At 43.6% G+C, this 21,467-nt stretch overlaps 3 protein-coding genes across 4 annotated transcripts; 1 reads left to right on the top strand and 2 right to left on the bottom strand.

Annotated features, from left to right (window-relative positions):
- Positions 1–3,034: 3,034 nt before the first annotated feature.
- Positions 3,035–8,765, bottom strand: clic3 (chloride intracellular channel 3). The gene is made up of 6 exons (XM_052521502.1): positions 8,438–8,765; positions 6,124–6,233; positions 5,723–5,848; positions 5,399–5,505; positions 5,111–5,286; positions 3,035–4,040 (listed from the first exon to the last, which is right to left on the bottom strand). The coding sequence occupies exons 1-6, from the start codon at positions 8,471–8,473 to the stop codon at positions 3,876–3,878; spliced, it is 720 nt and encodes a 239-aa protein (XP_052377462.1). The 5' UTR covers positions 8,474–8,765; the 3' UTR covers positions 3,035–3,875.
- A 2,302-nt stretch (positions 8,766–11,067) lies between these two features.
- LOC118385515 (alpha-(1,3)-fucosyltransferase 7-like) lies at positions 11,068–16,866 on the top strand. Its single transcript, XM_035772720.2, has 2 exons — positions 11,068–11,353; positions 15,101–16,866. Exon 2 carries the CDS (start codon positions 15,114–15,116, stop codon positions 16,212–16,214), a length of 1,101 nt encoding a protein of 366 aa, XP_035628613.1. The 5' UTR covers positions 11,068–11,353; positions 15,101–15,113; the 3' UTR covers positions 16,215–16,866.
- Positions 16,502–20,565, bottom strand: pou5f3 (POU domain, class 5, transcription factor 3). Of its 2 annotated transcripts, XR_004826041.2 has the most exons (6): positions 19,357–20,565; positions 19,103–19,214; positions 18,750–18,880; positions 18,345–18,509; positions 17,687–18,102; positions 16,502–17,541 (listed from the first exon to the last, which is right to left on the bottom strand). XR_004826041.2 is itself a non-coding variant. In XM_035772716.2 (5 exons), exons 1-5 carry the CDS (start codon positions 20,107–20,109, stop codon positions 17,848–17,850), a joined length of 1,416 nt encoding a protein of 471 aa, XP_035628609.1. In that variant the 5' UTR covers positions 20,110–20,565; the 3' UTR covers positions 16,502–17,847. The 2 variants fall into 2 exon arrangements, 1 of the variants encoding a protein (XP_035628609.1); XM_035772716.2 differs by having other exon boundaries at positions 16,502–18,102.
- Between the last annotated feature and the right edge of the window lie 902 nt (positions 20,566–21,467).

The raw sequence follows: 21,467 nt of genomic DNA, 5'->3' as shown, positions 1-21,467 counted from the left end.
AATGCTATTCCGGAATGTACAGATCAGCGCTCTGTTTACTGAAGATGAAATGATGCATTCAAAGAAAAGAACACCCTCCCTACTATCACACATGGGGAGGTTTTATAATAATAATAATAATATAATATATGCCATTTAGCAGACGCTTTTATCCAAAGCGACTTACAGTCATGTGTGCATACATTCTACGTATGGGTGGTCCCGGGGATCGAACCCACTACCCTGGCATTACAAGCGCCATGCTCTACCAACTGAGCTACAGAAGGACCATAATGCTGTGGGTTCGCTTTGCTGCCTCTGGTACCGGGGGCCTTAAACGTGTACAAGGCATCATGAAATCAGCAAATTATCAGGTGTTTTGGAATCCAATATTAACCCAGTGTTACAAAACTGGGTCTCAATTGAAGGTTGTGGGTCTTCCAGTAGGACAATGACCCCAAACACGCATCAAAAAGCATCCAGGAATGGTTCTAGAATAAACACAAGACTGTTTTGGAGCTGCCAGCGAAGAGTCCAGATCTGAATCACATCAAAACCTATGGAAAGATCTGAAAACAGCAGTTGGTCGAGAGCACCCCTCAAACTTTGAAGAATTAGAACAGTTTGCTGCTGAAGAGTGGGCCAAATTGCCAGTAGAAAGCTTCAGCAAAGGTCATTGATGGCTACAAGAAGTGTTTGTCTGCAGTTATCTTGGCCAAAGGCTGTGCAACCAAGTACTGGCTCTGGTGTGCCAACAATTTTGTCCATGTCATTTGTCTTTATTTTCTAAATGAAAAATTGTAAACTTAAACTTACAATAATACAATTGTTTCTGCAATGTTGAAAATCCAATAACAAGATGTGGAGGCCAAACCTTTTTTTTTTTCAATAACAATTTATTCGTGAAGAAATAGGGATTTATTGAAGACATTTGCAAGGGTGACAATATATTTTTTCTGCTACTGTATTTGTTCTAACCCAGCACTAACACTCCTTAACGTAACCCAGCTAATGAATCGGTGGTTGGTGGGCTAGGGCTAGGCTACCAAACCTTTCTTTGTGGTCTCCAATAGAGCAACAAGGACATCTTACAATCATTGAGACATTTCTGCTCAAACTTTTGGTGATTTCATTATTTATTGGTTTTACGCATCAACCAAGACTATATTAAGCTTAAGATAGATGGTAACTGCTTTTTTTTTTACTGCTGTTGGCTGCCATAAATGTGCAACCTATCTTTGGTGTAACTACAGTATCTTCAGCTAGCTAGCTATCTCTGCTTCACTAGACTGCTAGACTGACTGGACGATTATTTGTCACTACCTTGAATGGAATGTTTGACAGGATGAACTTAACGAAAGTTGAATAACTGTATTAATATACTTCAGGAGAAATAAATGTGTAGACTCTGGAGTGATTCAGAGGCCATCCTTATCTTCTCCTCTTTAAGCTTTTCCTTCTCCCTTTTCTCCTCTTTCTTGTCTCTTCTCTTGTCTTGGTATTCATACCAACACCCTTCCCATTTCTGTCTTCTTAGTTCAGCCTTGAACAGATTCTGCCTCTGCTCTCTCTCTCACGCTCAGCCCATGTGCTGACAAGACAATGGGCCACGGATCCAAGACCACCTCCTAAGGTGCCTGGTGGGGAGAAGGGAGAGTTGGTAGACTGTCATTAGTGGACAGAGATGCGAACCCAGGTCGCTGCCGTGATATGCAAACAGCCTACGTATCGTGCCAATAGGGCTACCCCACTTGGTGGGAATGGGAAACACTCTTTTCACACCACTTCAATACCGAAATGACTTTATCATAACAGGTTAGGAGAACTTACGCAGCAGGTTAGGATAATTAAGTTTCAGGAAAAGAGTTAGCTCTTTTTAATCTTCTATGAAAATGACTTTGTATCGACGTGGCGCGAAAAAGAGCGTGTCCCTGGTGGGAATAGGAACATGACTCATATTAGTGAGGATTGCTACACTGCCTCATCCGAAAAGGAAGGCACTTACCCCCCGACACGTCCAGAGATGTGGCACTCTCTTCTGACACCAGTGTAGCGAATGGCAGGGTAGGGAAGCAAACCCGAGTCACTGGCGTGAAGGCTAACACCCAACACATTGCGCCAATAGGGTTAACCCACTTAGTGGGAATTGTAACGTGGCTCTTATTTGCAAGAATATTTTCAGGCTGCTTTCCGAAACAGAATTTGAAAAATAAACTTATAGAAACTGTAAAGTAGAAGAGATAAGAGATAACTAGTGAGAAAATACTGACGGCAGCCTAATGTTCAGTTAGGTTCGAGATAAAATATTGGTTTTCTAGCATAGCCTCCTACCTCTGCTGCATAAATGACCGCCTTCCTCCTTCTCCCTCTGAAAGGTCCTCTCGATTTGTCGTCGGTATCTCTCCTAGATCTTAGTATTTCCCCAGTTGAAGATTCTCCTACTGACACTTTTATCTTTCTCGTTCTTTTCTTCAATGATGCTTCCACCGTCATCTTCCTCCACCGTCATCTTCCTCCGAAGGTCGCTTTGGTCCTCATCTCCTCTTTTCTCTCCATTTTCTTTACTCTCCTCTCTTTCATTCTCTTCCTCCGTTGATCCTTTCCCTTTCCATTGCCTTTTCATTCTCCCTCTGTCTTCTCAGCCAATCACTGTCCATTTTCCCTCTTCGGTTTCTCTCTCAGTTGTTCCTCCGTCTTTATCTCTGACTGGTTTGGTATTGGCAATCTCTGCTTTTCCTTCTTAAACCTCTCCATCTGTTTCTCCTCTCTCTGGAATCTCCTTCCTTGATAGAATTGATTCTCTTATCAAAAGACAAGAGACACGTTCAGTGTTTCTGCCAGGGAACTGACTGACTGTATCATATATAATATATCTATGGACCGTCTTCTGTTTGAACCGAAACCAAAACCAATATCAACAACAAGATCAAAACCATGTATTTGTGATGTAATGGTGCAGACCACCCATAGAATCAGAATGATCATTCACATGTTATGATTCTACCCACAGCAGTGAAACGGCATCCATTTGATCAATCATTTTCGTGAAATGAGGCAGTTTCGTGAACTTTATTAGATTTGTACTGTTTCCCTCTGGCAATCTAAACCCTTTTTAATAAACCAATTAAAATGATGCCTACTCAGACTAATATTGCTCTGGGCCTACGAGATGTGACGGTAATGTCAACGTGGAGCATTCCAATAAATGCGAAACCTATCAACCCACACACAACTGTACCACATGTATCTTTGTTGACGTGGCATGTGACATCTGTGCCGTCTCTTTGTCTCTCGCAGGTAGAAAATCCAGATCATTACAATTGCCAGACGTGAAGTATGCGCATTGCTAGGTTTTAGAATGCGAGCATAAAATACATTGTTATTAAACATAACATTTGAACTGTTGACCGTAACTCAGAGAATGCAAATATCTACAAAAACAAATCAGGCAGCACACAATTGTACAGTACGTACATGGTCCTCCCTAGCTCAGTTGGTAGAGCATGGTGCTTGCAACACCATAGGGAGTCCTGGGACCACCCATATAAAAATAAATGATGCACGCAAGACTGTAAGTCACTTTGGATAAAAGCATTGGCGAAAAGGCATATTTATATCGATATAATACACATTGTAATAGTACATGTACAGTATGAGTAGACTTACAGCGTTATACAGCAATATGTTATTGAAAGAAGGCCTTGTTCTGCAGCGCGGGCAGCAGGCGTATTGTTCTGGTCCTCATCTCTTCATTCTCCCTTTTAAAAAAAATATTTCTTCTCTTTTCTAAACATATCTTTTTCAGCTCCTCTTTTACCCTGTCTGCCCTCCCACCCCCACCCCTCTCGATATTCTCTCTCCCTGCACCCCTCTTTCCCCCCTCCTTCTCTGCTGATCTACTTGTTGAGGTATTTGGCCACTGATTGGTAGGCCAGTAGGATCTCGGAGTCCTTGGGACAGGTATATCGAAACTCGTCCTGCTGGTTGGCCTTGGTGAGGTAGCGGGTCAGACCAGTCAGAGCCACAGGGATCTCAAAGTCACGGTACTTCCTACACACCACCTGTGGGGGGCAAGAGGGAGGACGCACACTAAACCACACTGAGCAACGTTTCATCTGTTTACTATGAGCACAGTGGTGCCAGTGGTACTCGTAGTCATACAGACCAATAAAAGGCAATGTATATATTCCCATTGTTTGAACCGTTGTTTGATCTTCAAGACTACCCATACTGTCCGTATTTGATCACTACAGTGCCATGTTACCAAAGCGACACCCCTGAGTACACCTATAAATACCGCGAGTAAACATTTTCATTTCCTGATCGAGATTGAGATGGTTTGCAACAGAGAGGAACGGAAGAGATGAAAGGACAATAGATGGCAAAGGCAAAGGCAAAGGCAAAGGCAAAGGTAAAGGTAAAGGTAAAGGCAAAGGCAAAGGCAAAGGCAAAGGCAAAGGCAAAGGCAAAGGCAAAGGCAAAGGCAAAGGCAAAGGCAAAGGCAAAGGCAAAGGCAAAGGCAAAGGCAAAGGCAAAGGCAAAGGCAAAGGCAAAGGCAAAGGCAAAGGCAAAGGCAAAGGCAAAGGCAAAGGCAAAGGCAAAGGCAAAGGCAAAGGCAAAGGCAAAGGCAAAGGCAAAGGCAAAGGCAAAGGCATAGGTAAAGACAAAGGCAAAGGCAAAGGTAAAGACATAGGCAAAGGCAAAGGCAAAGGTAAAGACAAAGGCAAAGGTAAAGACATAGGCAAAGGCAAAGACAAAGGCAAAGGCAAAGGCATAGGTAAAGGCAAAGGCAAAGGTAAAGACATAGGCAAAGGCAAAGGCAAAGGTAAAGACATAGGCAAAGGTAAAGACAAAGACAAAGGCAAAGGCAAAGGCAAAGGCAAAGGCAAAGGCAAAGGCAAAGGCAAAGGTAAAGGCAAAGGTAAAGACAAAGACAAAGACAAAGACAAAGACAAAGACAAAGACAAAGACAAAGACAAAGACAAAGACAAAGGCAAAGGCAAAGACAAAGGCAAAGGCAAAGACAAAGACAAAGACAAAGACAAAGACAAAGACAAAGGCAAAGGCAAAGACAAAGGCAAAGACAAAGGCGATGTGGTCTATGAGTTCCTGGAATGCTTGATCTGATAACCTTGACTATGTTGAGCTTGGGAAGCAGGTTGCAGTCAGCGAGACTGAGGGAGTTCCCATCCAGATAGTGCCGTGAGTACTGGCGGGCGTCTGGGTTCTGGTCCAGCTCATGTGGGAGTGGCGTCAGCAGGTACTGATCCAACTTCATCAGGCTCCTCAGAAACTTCTTCTCCAGCACTGAAAAGGAGCAAAGCCTCATGAGAAGCTGGAACAAGACTCATTTTATGACCGGACATATATACTGTTTCAATGACTCAGCGATTTCTAAACACGGGGGGGGGGCTCTTACTATCATTGAGGCCAGGGTTAGGGTTCTTGATGTATGCGGAGAACTTGTGGAAGATGTCATCTCCAGCACCGTTGGACTCCTTGTAGCGACAGCAGAGCTTGGGGTACCTGGAAAAGCATTGCCATTAGCTCTCAGCGTTCTAGATCAGTGAAACCAGTGGAGGATGCATTTGACCGCAAAGACGTTAATTCACCTGGAATAAACATTTATTTATTCATTACCTGTCTCATTTGCCGTGTGTGCGTGTGTGTGTGTGTGCGCGTGTGCGCGCGTGTTTCCGTGTTTCCGTGCATTTATGCCTGTTTATGTTCAGCACACACTCACTGTGGAGGAGCCAGGGCTTCCTCTAGAAACTCCTCGATCTTGTTGGTGTCCGTGCGCACCTCCTCCCCGAAGATGAGGAACGGGGGCTGAGAGCCCGGGGCCAGGTCCTTCAGCACCTCTGGAGCCCTGACAACCAGAGGACCAGATGAAACACATGAGGGAGAGAGTCGCTCAACTGCACACTTCATCTATTACACAAAATCCTCTAGTCGTTCTGTCATCATCAGCAGTTCATAAGTAGCGGCAAATGACTTGTGAGGATGCATGTTTGGACAAGCACTTGGTGTAGCTCCCTTCAGTAACCAGTTACACTTGGATTCAGGCGTGGCTGTAGGGAACGGTTGCTTTAGGTGTGTTGTGGAGAGTGTATGTGTGTGAGGGTGAATAGCCTCATTACGTACCTCTTCATGTCCACTGTGGTGAGGGTGAAGTTGGCCCCCTTCAGCCAGAGGATCATAAAGAGTCGCTGACAGAAGGGACAGTTCCCCACGCTCTCCCCATCATCACTGGCCTGACGGGTGGAGGGGTATTCGAGAAGCACTTTTTCATATTGTAAGTACAGTGTCACAAAGCGATTGATTGCTGTACTATACCCCCTTACGTAATTCCGCTGTAGTAAGGTGTAAAGTGTCACCGTTTTATTTATGCAGCACTTTTTACAACACGAATCAAGATAATTGAGTCATTGGACTGTGAGGAAGTGAAGGAATTTTCAGCAGGATAAAGACAAGCAGAAAGCATCCAAACTGGACAATCCTCTTTTCAGTTTCTATTTACCTGACCTGGCTTCAAAAGAAAACACACTCTGTAACAGGATTTATGTAAACAACGAGCTTTTATGAAGAGGTTACATTGCTTCAGGGTCACTCCATATTATTTTAATCACTGCACCCTTTTGATTTAAACAAAACCTTCCATACATACAGTACCAGTCAAATGTTTGGACACACCTACTCATTCAAGGGTTTTTCTTGATCGTTACTATTTTCTACATTGTAGAATAATAGTGAAGACATCGAAACTATGAAATAACACACATGGAATCATGTAGTAACCAAAAAAAGTGTTAAACAAATCAAAATATATTTCATATTTTAGATTCTTCAAAGTAGCCACCCTTTGCCTTGGCGACATTCTCTCAACCAGCTTCATGAGGAATGCTTTTCCAACAGTCTTGGAGGAGTTCCCACATATTCCATCTCAATTGGGTTGAGGTCGGGGGATTGTGGAGGCCAGGTCATCTGATGCAGCACTCCATCACTCTCCATGGTCAAATAGCCCTTACATAGCCGGGAGGTGTGTTTTGGGTCATTGTCCTGTTGAAAAACAAATGCTAATCCCACTAAGCACAAACCAGATATGATGGCGTATCACTGCAGAGTGCTATGGTAGCCATGCTGGTTAAGTGTGTCTTGAATTCTAAATAAATCACTGACCGTGTCACCAGCAAAGAACCATCACACCTCCTCCTCCATGCTTCACGGTGGGAACCACACATGCAGAGATCATCCGTTCACCTACTCAATGTCTCTCAAAGACACGGCGGTTGGAACTAAAAATCTCCAATTTGGACTCATCAGACCAAAAGACAGATTTCCACCAGTCTAAGGTCCATTGCTTGTGTTTCTTGGCCCAATCAAGTCTCTTCTTCTTATTGGTGTCCTTTAGTAATGGTTCTTTGCAGCAATTCGACCAAGGCCTAATTGACGCAGTCTCCTCTGAATAGTTCATGTTGAGATGTGTCTGTTATTTGAACACAGTGAAGCATTTTTTGGGGCTGCAATCTGAGGTGCAGTTAACTCTAATGAACATATCCTCTGCAGCAGAGGTAACTGGGTCTTCCTTTCCTGTGGCAGCTCTCATGAGAGCCAGTTTCATCATAGTGCTTGATGGTGCGATTGCAATTGAAGAAACTTTCAAAGTTCTTGAAATGTTCTGCATTGACTGACCTTCATGTCTTAAAGTAATGATGAACTGTCATTTCTCTTTGCTTATTTGAGCTGTTCTTGCCATAATATGGACTTGGTCTTTTATCAAATAGGGCTATATTCTGTATACCACCCCTACCTTGTCACAACACAGCTAATCGTCTCAAACGCATTAAGAAGGAAAGAAATTCCACAAAATAACTTTTAACAAGGCACACCTGTTAATTGAAATGCATTCCAGGTGACTACCTCATGATGCTGGTTGAGAGAATGCCAAGAGTGTGCAAAGCTGTCATCAAGGAAAAGGGTGGCAGCTTTGAAGAATCTCAAATATAAAATACATTTTGATTTGATTAACACTTTTTTGGTTACTACTTTATTCCATATGTGTTATTTCATGGTTTTGATGTCTTCACTATTATTCTACAATGTAGAAAATAACAAAATAAAGAAAAACCCTTGAATGAGTAGGTGTGTCCAAACTTTTGACTGGTACTGTAAATGAACATGAAAATTGATGTTAAAGTTTCAAATGTATCATTTATTTGTACAAATATATTATAAAATAGTTTGACAACGCTGTTTTTGAGCTTCCCAAACCGTTTATATTTTTCTCATGATAGGGTGGGGCATGCTAAATGGGTCAACGTTCATCTATATCCTGAAAGTATAAGTCCCTGCTGTATGCTGTCTCCCATTCCAAGATGATGGAACTAAAATGTACCCCTGTTGTTGTACAACAGTAATACAGTCTCCATTGGAGGCAGGTTCGGATTCTAACTCTTACCTTGATGAAAAGTTCAATCTTGGGGACCTCCGCCATCTCTCTCAGTTCCTTCGAGCTTAGCAACTAGTTAATGTTGGTTCTCAGAGAAGCGAGAGCTGTCAGTGTCATCCCAATCCACACACACATGCATACACACGTGGCTAAATCACCGTAGGTCACCGAAGGTCAGATGAATCCAAATGGTTCTCTTAGTGTTGAAGGTCAGATTTGCTGTTATGATAAAAGATGGTCAGCAACAACACTGGTTTGTTAGGGCCAATCCTCTATTCCTCCCTCTCTCCCTCTCTTTAGTACCTCTCTGTCACCTCTCTGTTTCTGTGTCTCTCACCACACCCGCCACCTGTCTCTGAAGAAAACGCCCCCACCAGACCTACCAGTCAGACCAGTAAAGTGAGATCACCCCACCTATTCTCACTCTCCCACAGGCCTCCAAACAATGTAATGTCAGTGTGGCTCTCTTCCTCTCCCACCCCCTCTCCCCCACCTTCCTGCTTACCTTACCCAGCTATACATTTTGCAGTGTTTTTGGTGGACACATTAAGCCCACTTTCTCTCTTTGAGCGGCATTTATGACCGGCTGAAGTACTCGTCATTCATCTGAAAACTCTCAAAGATGACAAAGAGAGTTGAGTTAAGGGGAGAGAGACAGAGACAGAGGGAGAGAGAGAGAGAGAGATTACACAGACCCACAAAGAATTTGAAAACTCAGTGGCAGAATAACTGTGAGAATGAGAGAGAGAGAGAGACAGAGACTGATGAGGGGAGCTACACTTCCTAACTTCCTGATGTATGACCTGTATTAGAGAGATTACACAGACCCACAAAGAATTAAAAACAAATCCAACTTTGAGAAGAATGAGAGCTCTTAAACCAACTGTGATTTTGAGTTTTTTCAGTAACTTATTTTTTCAAGATTTTGTACATAAGAGTCTTTAAGACTGAAAATAGACATCAGATGACAGAGAGAGAGAGAGAGAGAGAGAGAAGAGAGAGAGAGAGAGAGAGAGTGAGAGAGAAAGACCAAATAGAGAGAGAAAAGACTGACAAACAGAGATATGAGTGAATGGGTGTGGTGGGTTTAACACTGATATACACTGATATAACACTGATAGACTTCACACTGTGGAATCTGGTGTGCGTACTCATAACTGCATTACTTTCATCAGAAAGGAAGTTGATCAGCTTACAAGAAATTGGAGGAAAACAATGTAAATGAATAGAGCTAGATGACTATAAGTGTCTGTGTAGTTCATCATGGACATGAACCACAGGTGTAAAAGAATGTCATGTGAATCTAAAAACCCATTGTGTGTCTTTTGGTTGTAAATAATAACATCTCTGTGTGAAAAGAGCCTTGTTTTCTCTCTTCTCTTCTGTCTGCCAAGAAACAGTGTGTTGAAAGCCACTTGTGGATTGACTTCATAGACACACTTCGTTCTACAGCAAAAACGAACATCTGGGTAGAGGAATTGAATAGTTTATAAAAACAGAGGAGGCTGGTGGGAGGAGCAATAGGAGGAAGGGCTCATTGTAATGACTGGAATGGAATAAATGGAGTGGTGTCAAAGACATCAAACAAATTGAAAGCACATGTTTGACTCAATTCCATTTATTCCATTACAGCCATTACAATGAGCCTGTCCTCCCATATCTCCTCCCACCAGCCTCCTCTGGTTCAACCAGTGATTCTTGAACAAGGTTCCATTAAGTATAGAGAGAGGACAGGACAGTGCATGAAAAACAAGTTCAAGAGTAGTTAACCAACCCGGAGTCAAAGCGTATAAATATAAACATATCCTCTGGCTAGAGAGGGGGTATCTGGGGAGAGATGGCTTGGCACCTGCTCGTATGTAGCTGGAAAGTCATGGCTTAAGGTGGATGGACTGTGTGAAGGACCATACTTCCCCCACAACAGCCATCAGTGACAGGCAGTGACTGGGCAGCAACCAGACCAGAGAGCAAGACAACAACCAGAGGGTGGGGACTACTGGACCACTATACTGGACCACTGAGTGCCACTGCAACAATGATTGTGGACCCATTATTTTGAGAGTACATGTAATCGACAGTCTTTTCAGTTGCAACTGTCTTCACAAGTGCATGCCCGGGCCCCTCTTGGTTTCCTGATTTCTCAGGAGAGTTTAGAGAAGTGGAACACACAAAGTGGTTTTTAGTTCTGTTACAATACATTATTGTATTGGGGAATCAGGTTGAGATAGATGGTTCGTTTCCTCTCTCTCTGACATTTCTGCTTACTGAACAACACGTAACAATGCAACGTCTAGTCCACAATTGTTCAATATAACGTCATTGAAACTTTGATTCGACCAGTGCGCGCCCAGTGGGTAGCTTGATCTCTTTTCGTCTGATAATTTGCTGAACCTATTTCATCACACAACATGACTCTAAAAAGGCTGGCTATAAACTTTTACATGTGAAACTTGAGATATCCAAAAAAGGCTACTGTATCTGAATACGTTCTCCCTTACTAATAAATTATGTTTTAAAGGGGCAAATCCCGGTACTTCACAGGGGTTAATCATTATACACAACGAAATACAGTCTCTGCAAACCTATTTGTCTTCATTATCACTATGGCCACAGCAGAGTCTGGTAAACATACCATTCGACTGAGAGAAAAATCAGGGAAGGACAGAAAATGAGAAGAGAGAGAGAGAGTGAGAGAGAGAGAGAGCCAAGCGAGAGAGACAGAAAGAGAGAGAGCGAGAGCGAGAAAGCACATAGTGCTGCAGTGCCCATAGACCACACATCCTGATACAGTTTGTCTTTCAATCATAACCCAGAGCAGCACAGCCTTTTGGTGGACACTCTCTGAGCAGGGTCCCCATCAAGGCCTCAGCAAGAAGAGACAAGACTGGGACTCCACATCCACTGACCCACAGCCCACCTCCCCAGGTTAGTGGATAGAGATGGACAGAAGGACAGCGCTGTCAATGGCATGTTTGAAAATGAGTTTTTGGTGTTTTATTCTTTATTTCACTCTGTATTGCATATTGTACAATGATTCCATTCCAGTGGTAAAATATGAATCTTAGTTGTGAAGTTGTCTCTCTTTCACTGCCACTATTCCAGTTTCTCTTATGTGTGGGGCTTGTGGTTGAAACGACACAAACGGTTTGTCAGAGGTTGCATGTGTTGTACCTCGAATGTTTCACCTACTGTGCAACGATCTGCAAACTCACTTAACTTAATAAAAATATAAGGTTTTGAGTTACAGTTTTGATATAGTTTTTGTATACCTCATTTCATACAGATATTTCAAATATAGATGTTTTTCCCTCAAAGTCAGTGGATAGGGCTGGCAAATTGTGTATGGTTCCGTATGGCGGTATTTACACACTAACCGTCGGGCACTTGTACAGATAGGGCTCTCTACCTGTGCAGAGCATATGCCCCTTCGCCTTTCCAGTCTCCAATGTGACCTTTAGGGTGGTGGTATAATTTCAACCAAAATGATTTTGTCATTGTTGTTCAGAACCCACCCGTCGTCAAATTCGCCACCTCACCCCAGTCCATTGGTTGCGCGAGTTAATCTGCCCTGTATGGAGATCACCCGCGCCCGGTTGCGCCTCTCAGCGCGCGCCCGGTACCCAAACCTGCATGCAGGTCAGGTGCCAGAACAAATCAGTTAGATGGGCATTTGATTTCTTCTTATAGGCGGGACGTTTTTTTTTCACGGGACCTGTTTTAATAAAGTTTGGGGAAGTTTACAATTTATCCTACGACTTCTACCTAATCTGCGTGCTAGTTGTGATAATTTTTTCGTGGAACAGTTTCATTTCAATAATAACGTTTTCATTTCTAAAAAGTACTGTCATCATACACATATGAATAAAAACAAAACATATAAAAGTTACAATTCAACTAATGCTAGAGCACCAGCCTTGCCACATGGGCACATTGATAGCCTACACCATGATCCATTGGCAGCTAACGAAATTAGCGCATGGAACTCAGAGATAGCATATATAGACCAATGCAGCAGTAGGTCTATAACTTCCATTGTCAACTAAGTAAAATATCCTGATGAAAATTCAGGTTATTTCACTATTGCTAGTGAAGTGCAACATTGCAGGAACTCGGCAGGTTGTCGTGCTCAGGCGCGTGCGCACTCAATGTTATTCTACAATGTAGAAAATAGTACAAATAAAGACAAACCCTGGCATGAGTAGGTGTTTTAAAATGCTTGACCGGCGGTGTATGTAATATGTCATTTTTTGTTAAACAATCAAAAGGGCAAACAATTCACACAATGGATGTACAAGAATCGCTGGGAGACAGCGAAGCACGGAGAGCTGAGTGCATGTATTCTGGAGAGAGATGCCCATATCTTCGCCACACACCCCTCCCCTTCTTCAAGCTTCAACATTTTAAATTATACTCAAGACACATTATCTTCACAGATTTGAGATGCTTTTCACTGACAAGCCTCAGCTCAATAATCGGCTAAGGCCTATTACTCTGCCCGAATTGCTGGCTTCCCAAATGGGTATAAGAAGATAATAACCCGCTAAGTCTGATACAGTATTTTTTTATTTATTTTTTTTAGACAGGAGTCATTCGTTTATTTTGGCAAAATATCTATTTACTTCAGGGTAAGCCAACATCTGAACAGTGCACTCGCCCAACTTTCCTTTCTAATTCGCAAGTGGCTGAAACCAGAGATCTGTATATAATGACCTGATGCACATGTCTCCTCCCTAACAATGCCAGTCATTGTCACAAAGACAGGAATGAAGACGACAAGCCTAGGTCTGCATATTACGCCCATAGAAACGTATTGGACTTATTCAGGACAGATTTTGTCCTGAATAATAAGTAGCTGGCTACTTAGTTTCAACATCAACAGCAAAGCACTTGATTTAGCCGACATAATCATCATCTATATTTGGTCTGGTTGCCTGACGCTCAGCAGAGAGAGGCAGAAAGACACAGAGAGGTAAATCACAGTCAGTAGAAGAAATCAAGCCAGCTAAACTAGCAGATTTACATCAATCATCAATATCAATGACGAGCCGATAGCCTGCCCTCTTTCCCCATTTGTTATTTCCCTTTGAGCAACCTGAAAGACCTGTGCATGGCCCTGCTAAACCCTAACCTAATCATAACACTAAATGCATGGTCATTATTGGTCATTGTCAGAGTCAATACTGTAAGTGAACAGAATGCTGTATATTTCGGCGACTGTGTCATCATGTACTAAACGCGAGTAATGATGATTATAATCCATTGTCAATAGCAGGTCTAGTCATACTCATCATCCACTGAGTCATCATGTACTAAACGCGAGTAATGATGATTATAATCCATTGTCAATAGCAGGTCTAGTCATACTCATCATCCACTGAGTCATCATGTACTAAACGCGAGTAATGATGATTATAATCCATTGTCAATAGCAGGTCTAGTCATACTCATCATCCATTGAGTCATCATGTACTAAACGCGAGTAATGATGATTATAATCCATTGTCAATAGCAGGTCTAGTCATACTCATCATCCACTGAGTCATCATGTACTAAACGCGAGTAATGATGATTATAATCCATTGTCAATAGCAGGTCTAGTCATACTCATCATCCACTGAGTCATTGACACAAGAAGGCACAAACAAAACAGTTCAGATGTTTATCAAACATTCCTAATGTTTATCAAACGTTCCTAATGTTTATCAAACATTCCTAATGTTTATCAAACGTTCCTAATGTTTATCAAACGTTCCTAATGTTTATCAAACGTTCCTAAACGTTCCTAATGTTTATCAAACGTTCCTAAACGTTCCTAAAGTTTATCAAACGTTCCTAAACGTTCCTAATGTTTATCAAACGTTCCTAAAGTTTATCAAACGTTCCTAAACGTTCCTTATCAAATGTTCCTAAACGTTCCTAAAGTTTATCAAACGTTCCTAATCAAATGTTCCTAAACGTTCCTAAAGTTTATCAAACGTTCCTAAACGTTCCTAATGTTTATCAAACGTTCCTAAACGTTCCTTATCAAACGTTCCTGAACGTTCTTTATCAAACACATCTGTTGAATTACATCCCCGTCCTTGATCTGTGGTCTCGCCAACTCCATTGCGCTCATTAAACCAAATATTGAGCTCAATGTACTATGATAGCAGTGTAATCACTTCCTGTCTCCCTCTGGCCCTGAACACACCCAGTGTCTTTATCACAGGAAGGCAGTGTGACAAAAGTGACACTGGAACAACCACAGACTTGGGAGGGATAAACGACCACAATACAGGAAGTGAAATGTAACACGCAACACAAGCAAAAGAAACTCAACCTCCAACTGATCGCTCCCATCTTTGACAAAGACTACTCCCAACATGAAAATTGAGGCGGTAGAGATGGTGACAAATTAGAAAAAAAGTGCATCAAGCTGCTACATGGAGATACATAGCTAGAGTCATTCAGCCTTTTATAACCTCCAAATCAACCACTCCCTGTATGTCTAATAATACCATGGGACGGATGGCAGGAGGTGACACAATACGAGAACAAAATGGTTTCTTTTGCAGATAAAGGACCAAGCAATGATGTTCTACTGACAGTATGACTAGAGTGATATAAGGTCAGTAAGTGGGCTACTGTGTACAGATGAACTAAATCCCGTGTTCTCTGTTCATTTCCCAACAGTGAAAGAACCCTGATGACCAACAAGGGTTCAGTTCTACCATGGGGATCCCCCTCATTCTGCTTCAGGCTTTTCTTCTTCAGGCTTTTCTTCTTCGGCACCTGCCTGGTGCCTCTCCTGTACTTTCTGACTATGTATGGGTGGGGCCTATACTCTGACAGACGCCACATTGTCACCGGGAACCTGACCATCCTCCTGTGGCATTGGCCCTTCGGCCCATCCTACAGCCTGGAAGGAGACGTGTGCTGGGACAGGTACCGTATCCCTGGCTGCCGCCTGGTGGACCAGCGCTCCCTCTACCCCAGCGCTGACCTGGTGGTCTTCCACCACAGAGAGCTGATGACGGGCCAGGAGCGGCTGCCCTTCCACCTCCCCCGGGCGAGGCACCAGACGTGGGTCTGGCTCTCCCTGGAGTCCCCTGACAACAATGGAGACCTGAAGCCCTTCAATAACGTTTTCAATTGGACCATGTCCTACCGCCGTGATGCAGATTTCACCATACCATATGGAAAGCTGGTGGCGAAGGACAGCGATACGGGTAATTATAGCAGCACACAGGGCTACATTCCTAAAAATAAGTCCCCTCTGGCCTGCTGGGTGGTTAGTCACTACAACCCCCAGCAAAAGAGGAGCTTGGTGTACCATAGCCTGAGGAAAAGCATCAAAGTGGAGGTGTATGGACAATTGGAAGGGAGAGTACTGGCCCCCAGCAACTTGCTGCCCACCATCTCACGCTGCTACTTCTACCTGGCCTTTGAGAACTCCATCGCCAAGGATTACATCACAGAGAAGCTCTGGCGGAATGCTTACCAGGCAGGGGCGGTGCCTGTGGTTCTCGGTCCGCCTCCAGATGACTACATGGCCGTGGCTCCCCCCAACTCCTTCATCCACATCGAGGACTTTCCATCCACTACGGAGCTGGGGAACTATCTCCGCCAGCTAACGCTGGATAAGGAGAGATATGCTGGGTACTTCGCATGGCGGCGCAGCCATCAAGTCAAAGTGTACACAGACTGGAGGGAGAGGCTGTGTAGCATCTGCTCCCAGCATCACAGCCTGCCTGCTCAGAAGGTGTACCGCGACCTGGAGGCCTGGGTCAGGTGGGGGGGGACATGAAGTTCACTGACAGAGCCTCAAAAGGCTTTCTGCACACCCAAATGAGCTCCGACTCCAATACACTACTTTTGAACAGGGCCCATAAGTGCAGCACCTTGTAAAAATGCACTGCTTCAGAAGTGTTTTGTCATCTAGAACCAGTGTGTTTCACATGCACGAACATGTTTTCAATGAGTCAGTGAACTACACATTGAGAAACAGGACTTTCCTGTGTTATAGTTCCACACACTGCCTATAACTAGTGTTCCTATTTTCCTTCCCCAATCCCAGCAAAATAACTTGAGAACTGGCTCTATGAACTTTAATGTTTAATTGATATCACAGTAAGATGTGAAAAAACAGCAGAATTGAAGTAATGTTACAGTACCAATGCAGACACAGTGCAGAAGGAACAGGAAAAATACCAATCCAAACAGTTATATATAAAATGTGTGGATATGACATTGGCAAGACTTATTGCAAGGTGTTCACTATAAAGCATTAGAACACCCACAAGGTAAAAAACTGTGAGAACAAAAAGTAAAATTGTCAACTTGGAATACATTGTAACGACACAGGAGTTTGGAATGGAAAGTGTACAGGTAACATCTTCAGGTTTCCCCAGAGAATTAGCCCGTTTCAATAAATTATCAAATATGCTTTCAATTATTAACATGGGATTGCGTAAAAACATGTAACGAGAGAGCAGAGTCACAAGAGGAAATCACTTTAAATACACATTAAGGCACGAGATTGTGACATGGCCATTTTAGAAAGGCCCGATCAAAGCAACTATTATAGGATTGAGGAAGTCAGTGACAAACCATTTAGGTCACTGACGATCACGGTAACAAGAAAAACTGGTTGAGGGGCAGTGCTCAATGCCCCACTCGACAGACATCCTGCAGTTTGTCCCCTTGGTGCAACATGAACTACGGTTCCAGTATTAAAATAATAATAATAAAAATCACTTCAGTTAGTCAGTGTGCAACAGATGAAAAATACATTCATGGGTAACAAACCATAGCAGACTTCTCAGCAACACAAGTAAACTGTATTCGTGTCATACTTCCACTATGAAAGTACTCCTGAGCAAGACAAAAGAATACTTCTAGAAACTCTAGATAAGAAAACTGTCACCTGAAAATAGCTAACCGCTGGAGGATAGACATTCAAGATAAAGTAACAAAATAAAAAAAATAAAAAAAAAGGTCAGACTCAACAAAAACAAAACTTTGTGCAAAGCCATCTCATACCGGAGTCAGAGCCAATGGTTAAACACTCCCCACCCCTTTAGTCATGATGCTGGCTGGGGCTTCGACGGTCGTGCAGATGACTCGCAGCTGAACTGGGTGGGAGGCAAGGCACAACCGATGAAAAGGCAACATGAAACAGAGAGACAAAAAGGCAGTGTCAAGATTCCCTGGCCTTAAAGACACAGGGAAGTTCCAGCTTTGAGACAATTATTTGCTGACCAACAAGCCGACACTCACTTGACTTTCTCTCTGTGGTCCAGAGGGGCTAGGGTGTGGTAGAACTGCATATGAGGACAACCGCCTGGGTTGGTGGGGGCTGGAGGACTAAAGAGGTAGGCATGTTGGGTGGGGAAGGGGTTGACACATGGCCCAGGCTGGTTTGGAGAACTGGAACCTGTTTAGCTGGTCAGGTGACCGACCTGTCCAGGGTGCAGGGCCTGCTTAAAGACATCTGGCCTCTGGAGGGGAGGCATGTAGAAGGTGGGGCCCCCAGGGTGGCCGGAGAGAGAGTACCCCTGCCCAGGGAGGGGGGGGTGAGCCATGTGCGGGGGAGGGGGGCTCTGCTCATAGTACTGTCCTTCACACTCCTCATCGAAGGGGAGGGCCAGGCGCTTCCCCTTCTGTCTGCGGTTACAGAACCACACACGTACCACCTGCCAAAAACAACATAAGTAACAAGCTTACTAGACAGCATGTCCACACCTCTAATATTATAAATACAGCACCTGACAGGGTCAGAAGTTAACAGCACTAAGATTCAAACCATGGCAACACAAGCAAGAAGGCATTTGCCATAAATGCATTTAGGTACCCTGTCATGTAAGAGGAACTTAAAAGCCATATAGGGTTAAGGAAGTATAAGGCAGTAAATGATGGCCAGCTGTATGGGACTCACATCTCTCTCCAGACACAGGTCATCAGCAATGTGTGTGATCTCCTGGGTGTTCGGTTTGGGACACTTGACAAAGTAGGACTCCAGAGCAGTGCGCACCGACCCCTCCAGACTGGTCCTCCGCTTCCTCTTCCTGGTGTCCACAAATACCCGCTCGATCTTGTACATCTGGGGACAAATATGAACTTATATTTCGACCGGGACATTGCAGCGTGCTTTGATCCATTCCAGAGGTGGTAATACTATGGTGCCCCTCAAACTCCCCTTGCCTATTTCACTTCTGCACTATTTAACAGTGAACATTGTCTAATAAATATTACCTTGGTTGCTCATGGAAATTTATGCATTCTCTATCCTCAAGATGGCATCCTACGCTCCACAAACCTGAACTACAACCAACATACTCACATCCTGGGGGTTGTCCGAGGTCTCAGCCTCATTCAGCCATCTCCGGAGCAGGGGCTTCAGCTTGCACATGTTCTTGAAGCTAAGCTGGAGCGCTTCAAAGCGGCAAATTGTAGTCTGGCTGAACATCTTGCCTAAACAGAGAACAAGTAGTCATCGGTAGTTGAAAGTCACTGCAACTACAGTAGATGCAGTGAAGGAAATTAATATCACCTCAACGCATTTGAGGAAACTGTGGTCTACATCAATTCAATGAGACAACTAATTCAGAGGGCAAAGAATTGCATTCACCACCTCAATGGAACAGAAGAGAAAGGTTCTGTATGGATAGTATTCAACACAGCAGGAAAACTCACCATAGAGGTTGCCTAGGGCCAGGCCTACATCTGCCTGTGTGAAACCCAGAGTTATACGTTTGTGTTTCAGCTCCTTGGCAAACTGTTCCAGCTCCTCAGTTGAAAGGTTCTCCTGTTTAGAGGAAATGTACTAACGACATTAGGAAAACATTTCACAACAACGCTCCCTTTGAATGAAAGGATAACTTTTAGGATACACTCATAATAGTACAATGACTAGAAGATAACAGTAGATAGAAGACCGTTTGACTCGCCTCTTCCTCCGAGTCACTGCACCCGCCGCTGGAGGAACCACTGCTCCGGGTAGAGGTTTGCGCCTGGGGCGCTTGGGCAGTTTGGCTTGCGTTCCCGTTGAAGAACGTGACCCCGGGTAACCCATTACTGGGGGGTGAGGGCGAGAGAGATGGGGACGATGAAGACGATGTTGAGGGTATGGAGTTGGGGGGGTTTTGAGTAGTGGTATTCGCAGCCGGTACGTGCGGAAAGCCGGGCCAAAACGACGAGTTCCATGGAGTCGAGTAGTAAACCCCGTGAGCTACAGCAGACGAAGGTGGAGTTGGATAATGTTGAATCTTTTGCCCATACTCGTCATTGACATCCTTCTCAAGCTTTATTTCGGACATCTTGACTTGTTCCCTGGTGTTATGTGGGCCCAGGTTTGTGGGGTGGGTAGCCGCTGCGGCCCCTGCTACTTGCCCGGTGTACTCCGGAGCGGCGATGGGACACCAGTGTTTGGGTTGGCAAAAGTCACCGGCTTGCAAGTCGGAGGCCCTATATTCACCAGTGCCCGGTGGGAATGGCAAAAAGGGCTGATTGGTCGTTGGAGGCATCCCATTATATGCGGCCTTGTTGAAGAGAAGACTATGGTGTTGCAGAACGCCGTGTGGGATCTGGAGCGACGCGCCTCCAAACCCCTCTTGACTCAAGGCCTGGGCGTACATGGCCCGGCTGAAGTCATCAGGCCGGCTGTTGCACTCCGAAGTAGTGCTCTGGGGTCGCTCCGACATTCTCCTTGGTTTGATCGCCTTCGTAAAAGATCAGGTGATATTCAATGACGCCTGCCGTTTCGAATAAACCTTTTCAGAAATGCAAGCAGTTGGTTGCCGATGTGCGAGATACCCATCAACTGTCGTCCATTGAATTTCGAGTTCACCACCTTGCTTCGCCTTCAAACTCAAACGCCCGTCTCACAACAAACACTCCAGCTCCACAGGTTTCATCTGGCGCTGGAGATTACGATGTTAATTGCCTCGCCTCCCATTGGCCGCGAGAGACAATCACGCACAGCTGACGGTAATTTTGTGAATGAACTTGATTTTTTTTTTATTCCATTCACGGTGTTAAAACAGTGGGCGTGCGTTCCCATTCGAAACTTTGGAGAATCTTTATTTTTTTAAACGACTAAATATAGACTGTTCCTCTTCCTGGGATAAAATGTAAATAATGCAAGCGCAGGTATGCAAAACTCCTGTAAGCAATTAAAGGAAATGATCTTGGAAAAAGTTAGGCTATATGTAGTTCACGGATTCAACGTTGATCCATTTAGTATGTTTACATTACTAATCAGTAGGATATTCAATGACTGTAGCTAAAGTATCTGATATGCATGGAGCATTGTGTGGACTTTGTTTAAATACTGTTCCTTAACGAGCTTTCCTTGGTATACATGCAACCAGATGCATTTAAACAGCAACATTAAAGATTTTGACTATTACTCATTAGAAAGAATGTATAGGTCAAATTGTGTTCAAATCAACAATCACGTTTAATTCAACAACGTCTCGGGAACCTTGCTGTTCCTGCTCAATTTTCATGTTCACTCACTGTATATCTATTTTATATTAAAATATCAAGCAACATAGAAAATATTAGTAGGCCCATTTGCATTTTTATTAGCCTATAACCTTAAAAATAAAATGTTATTTGTCACATGTTTCGCAAACAACCGGCGTAGACTAACAGTGAAATGCTTATTTACGGGCGTTCCCCAACAACGCAGAGAGAAAAACAAAACAGAACAATTATAACAGGAATAAATACACAATGAGTAACGATGACGAGCCAACAGGATGACAAACAGTAACAGCAGCGTAAGTGATGAGTTATTGCAAAAAGGGTCAACGCAGAAAGTCAGTAGCTTATTAGCTATCGGTTAACTATTTGACTAGTCTAAAAGAGGAATCCCATTCGATCAAAAGCTCAAAATAGCATAGGCCTATTTTCACGTGTTCTTTTTTTTTTACATGGTTCTGAAATAAAATGTCAATAAAATCGTTGAAGGAGAATATATATATATATTAATTGGAAATTATAACTGACTCTAAACGCATTTTCTTTGAGCTTTAGGCTTCTACACACAACACAC

Source organism: Oncorhynchus keta, chromosome 6 (assembly GCF_023373465.1).
Source record: "Oncorhynchus keta strain PuntledgeMale-10-30-2019 chromosome 6, Oket_V2, whole genome shotgun sequence".
Lineage (NCBI taxonomy): Eukaryota > Metazoa > Chordata > Actinopteri > Salmoniformes > Salmonidae > Oncorhynchus > Oncorhynchus keta.
Note: the sequence above shows the minus strand (reverse complement) of the source record. Positions and strands in the feature narration are given on the sequence as shown.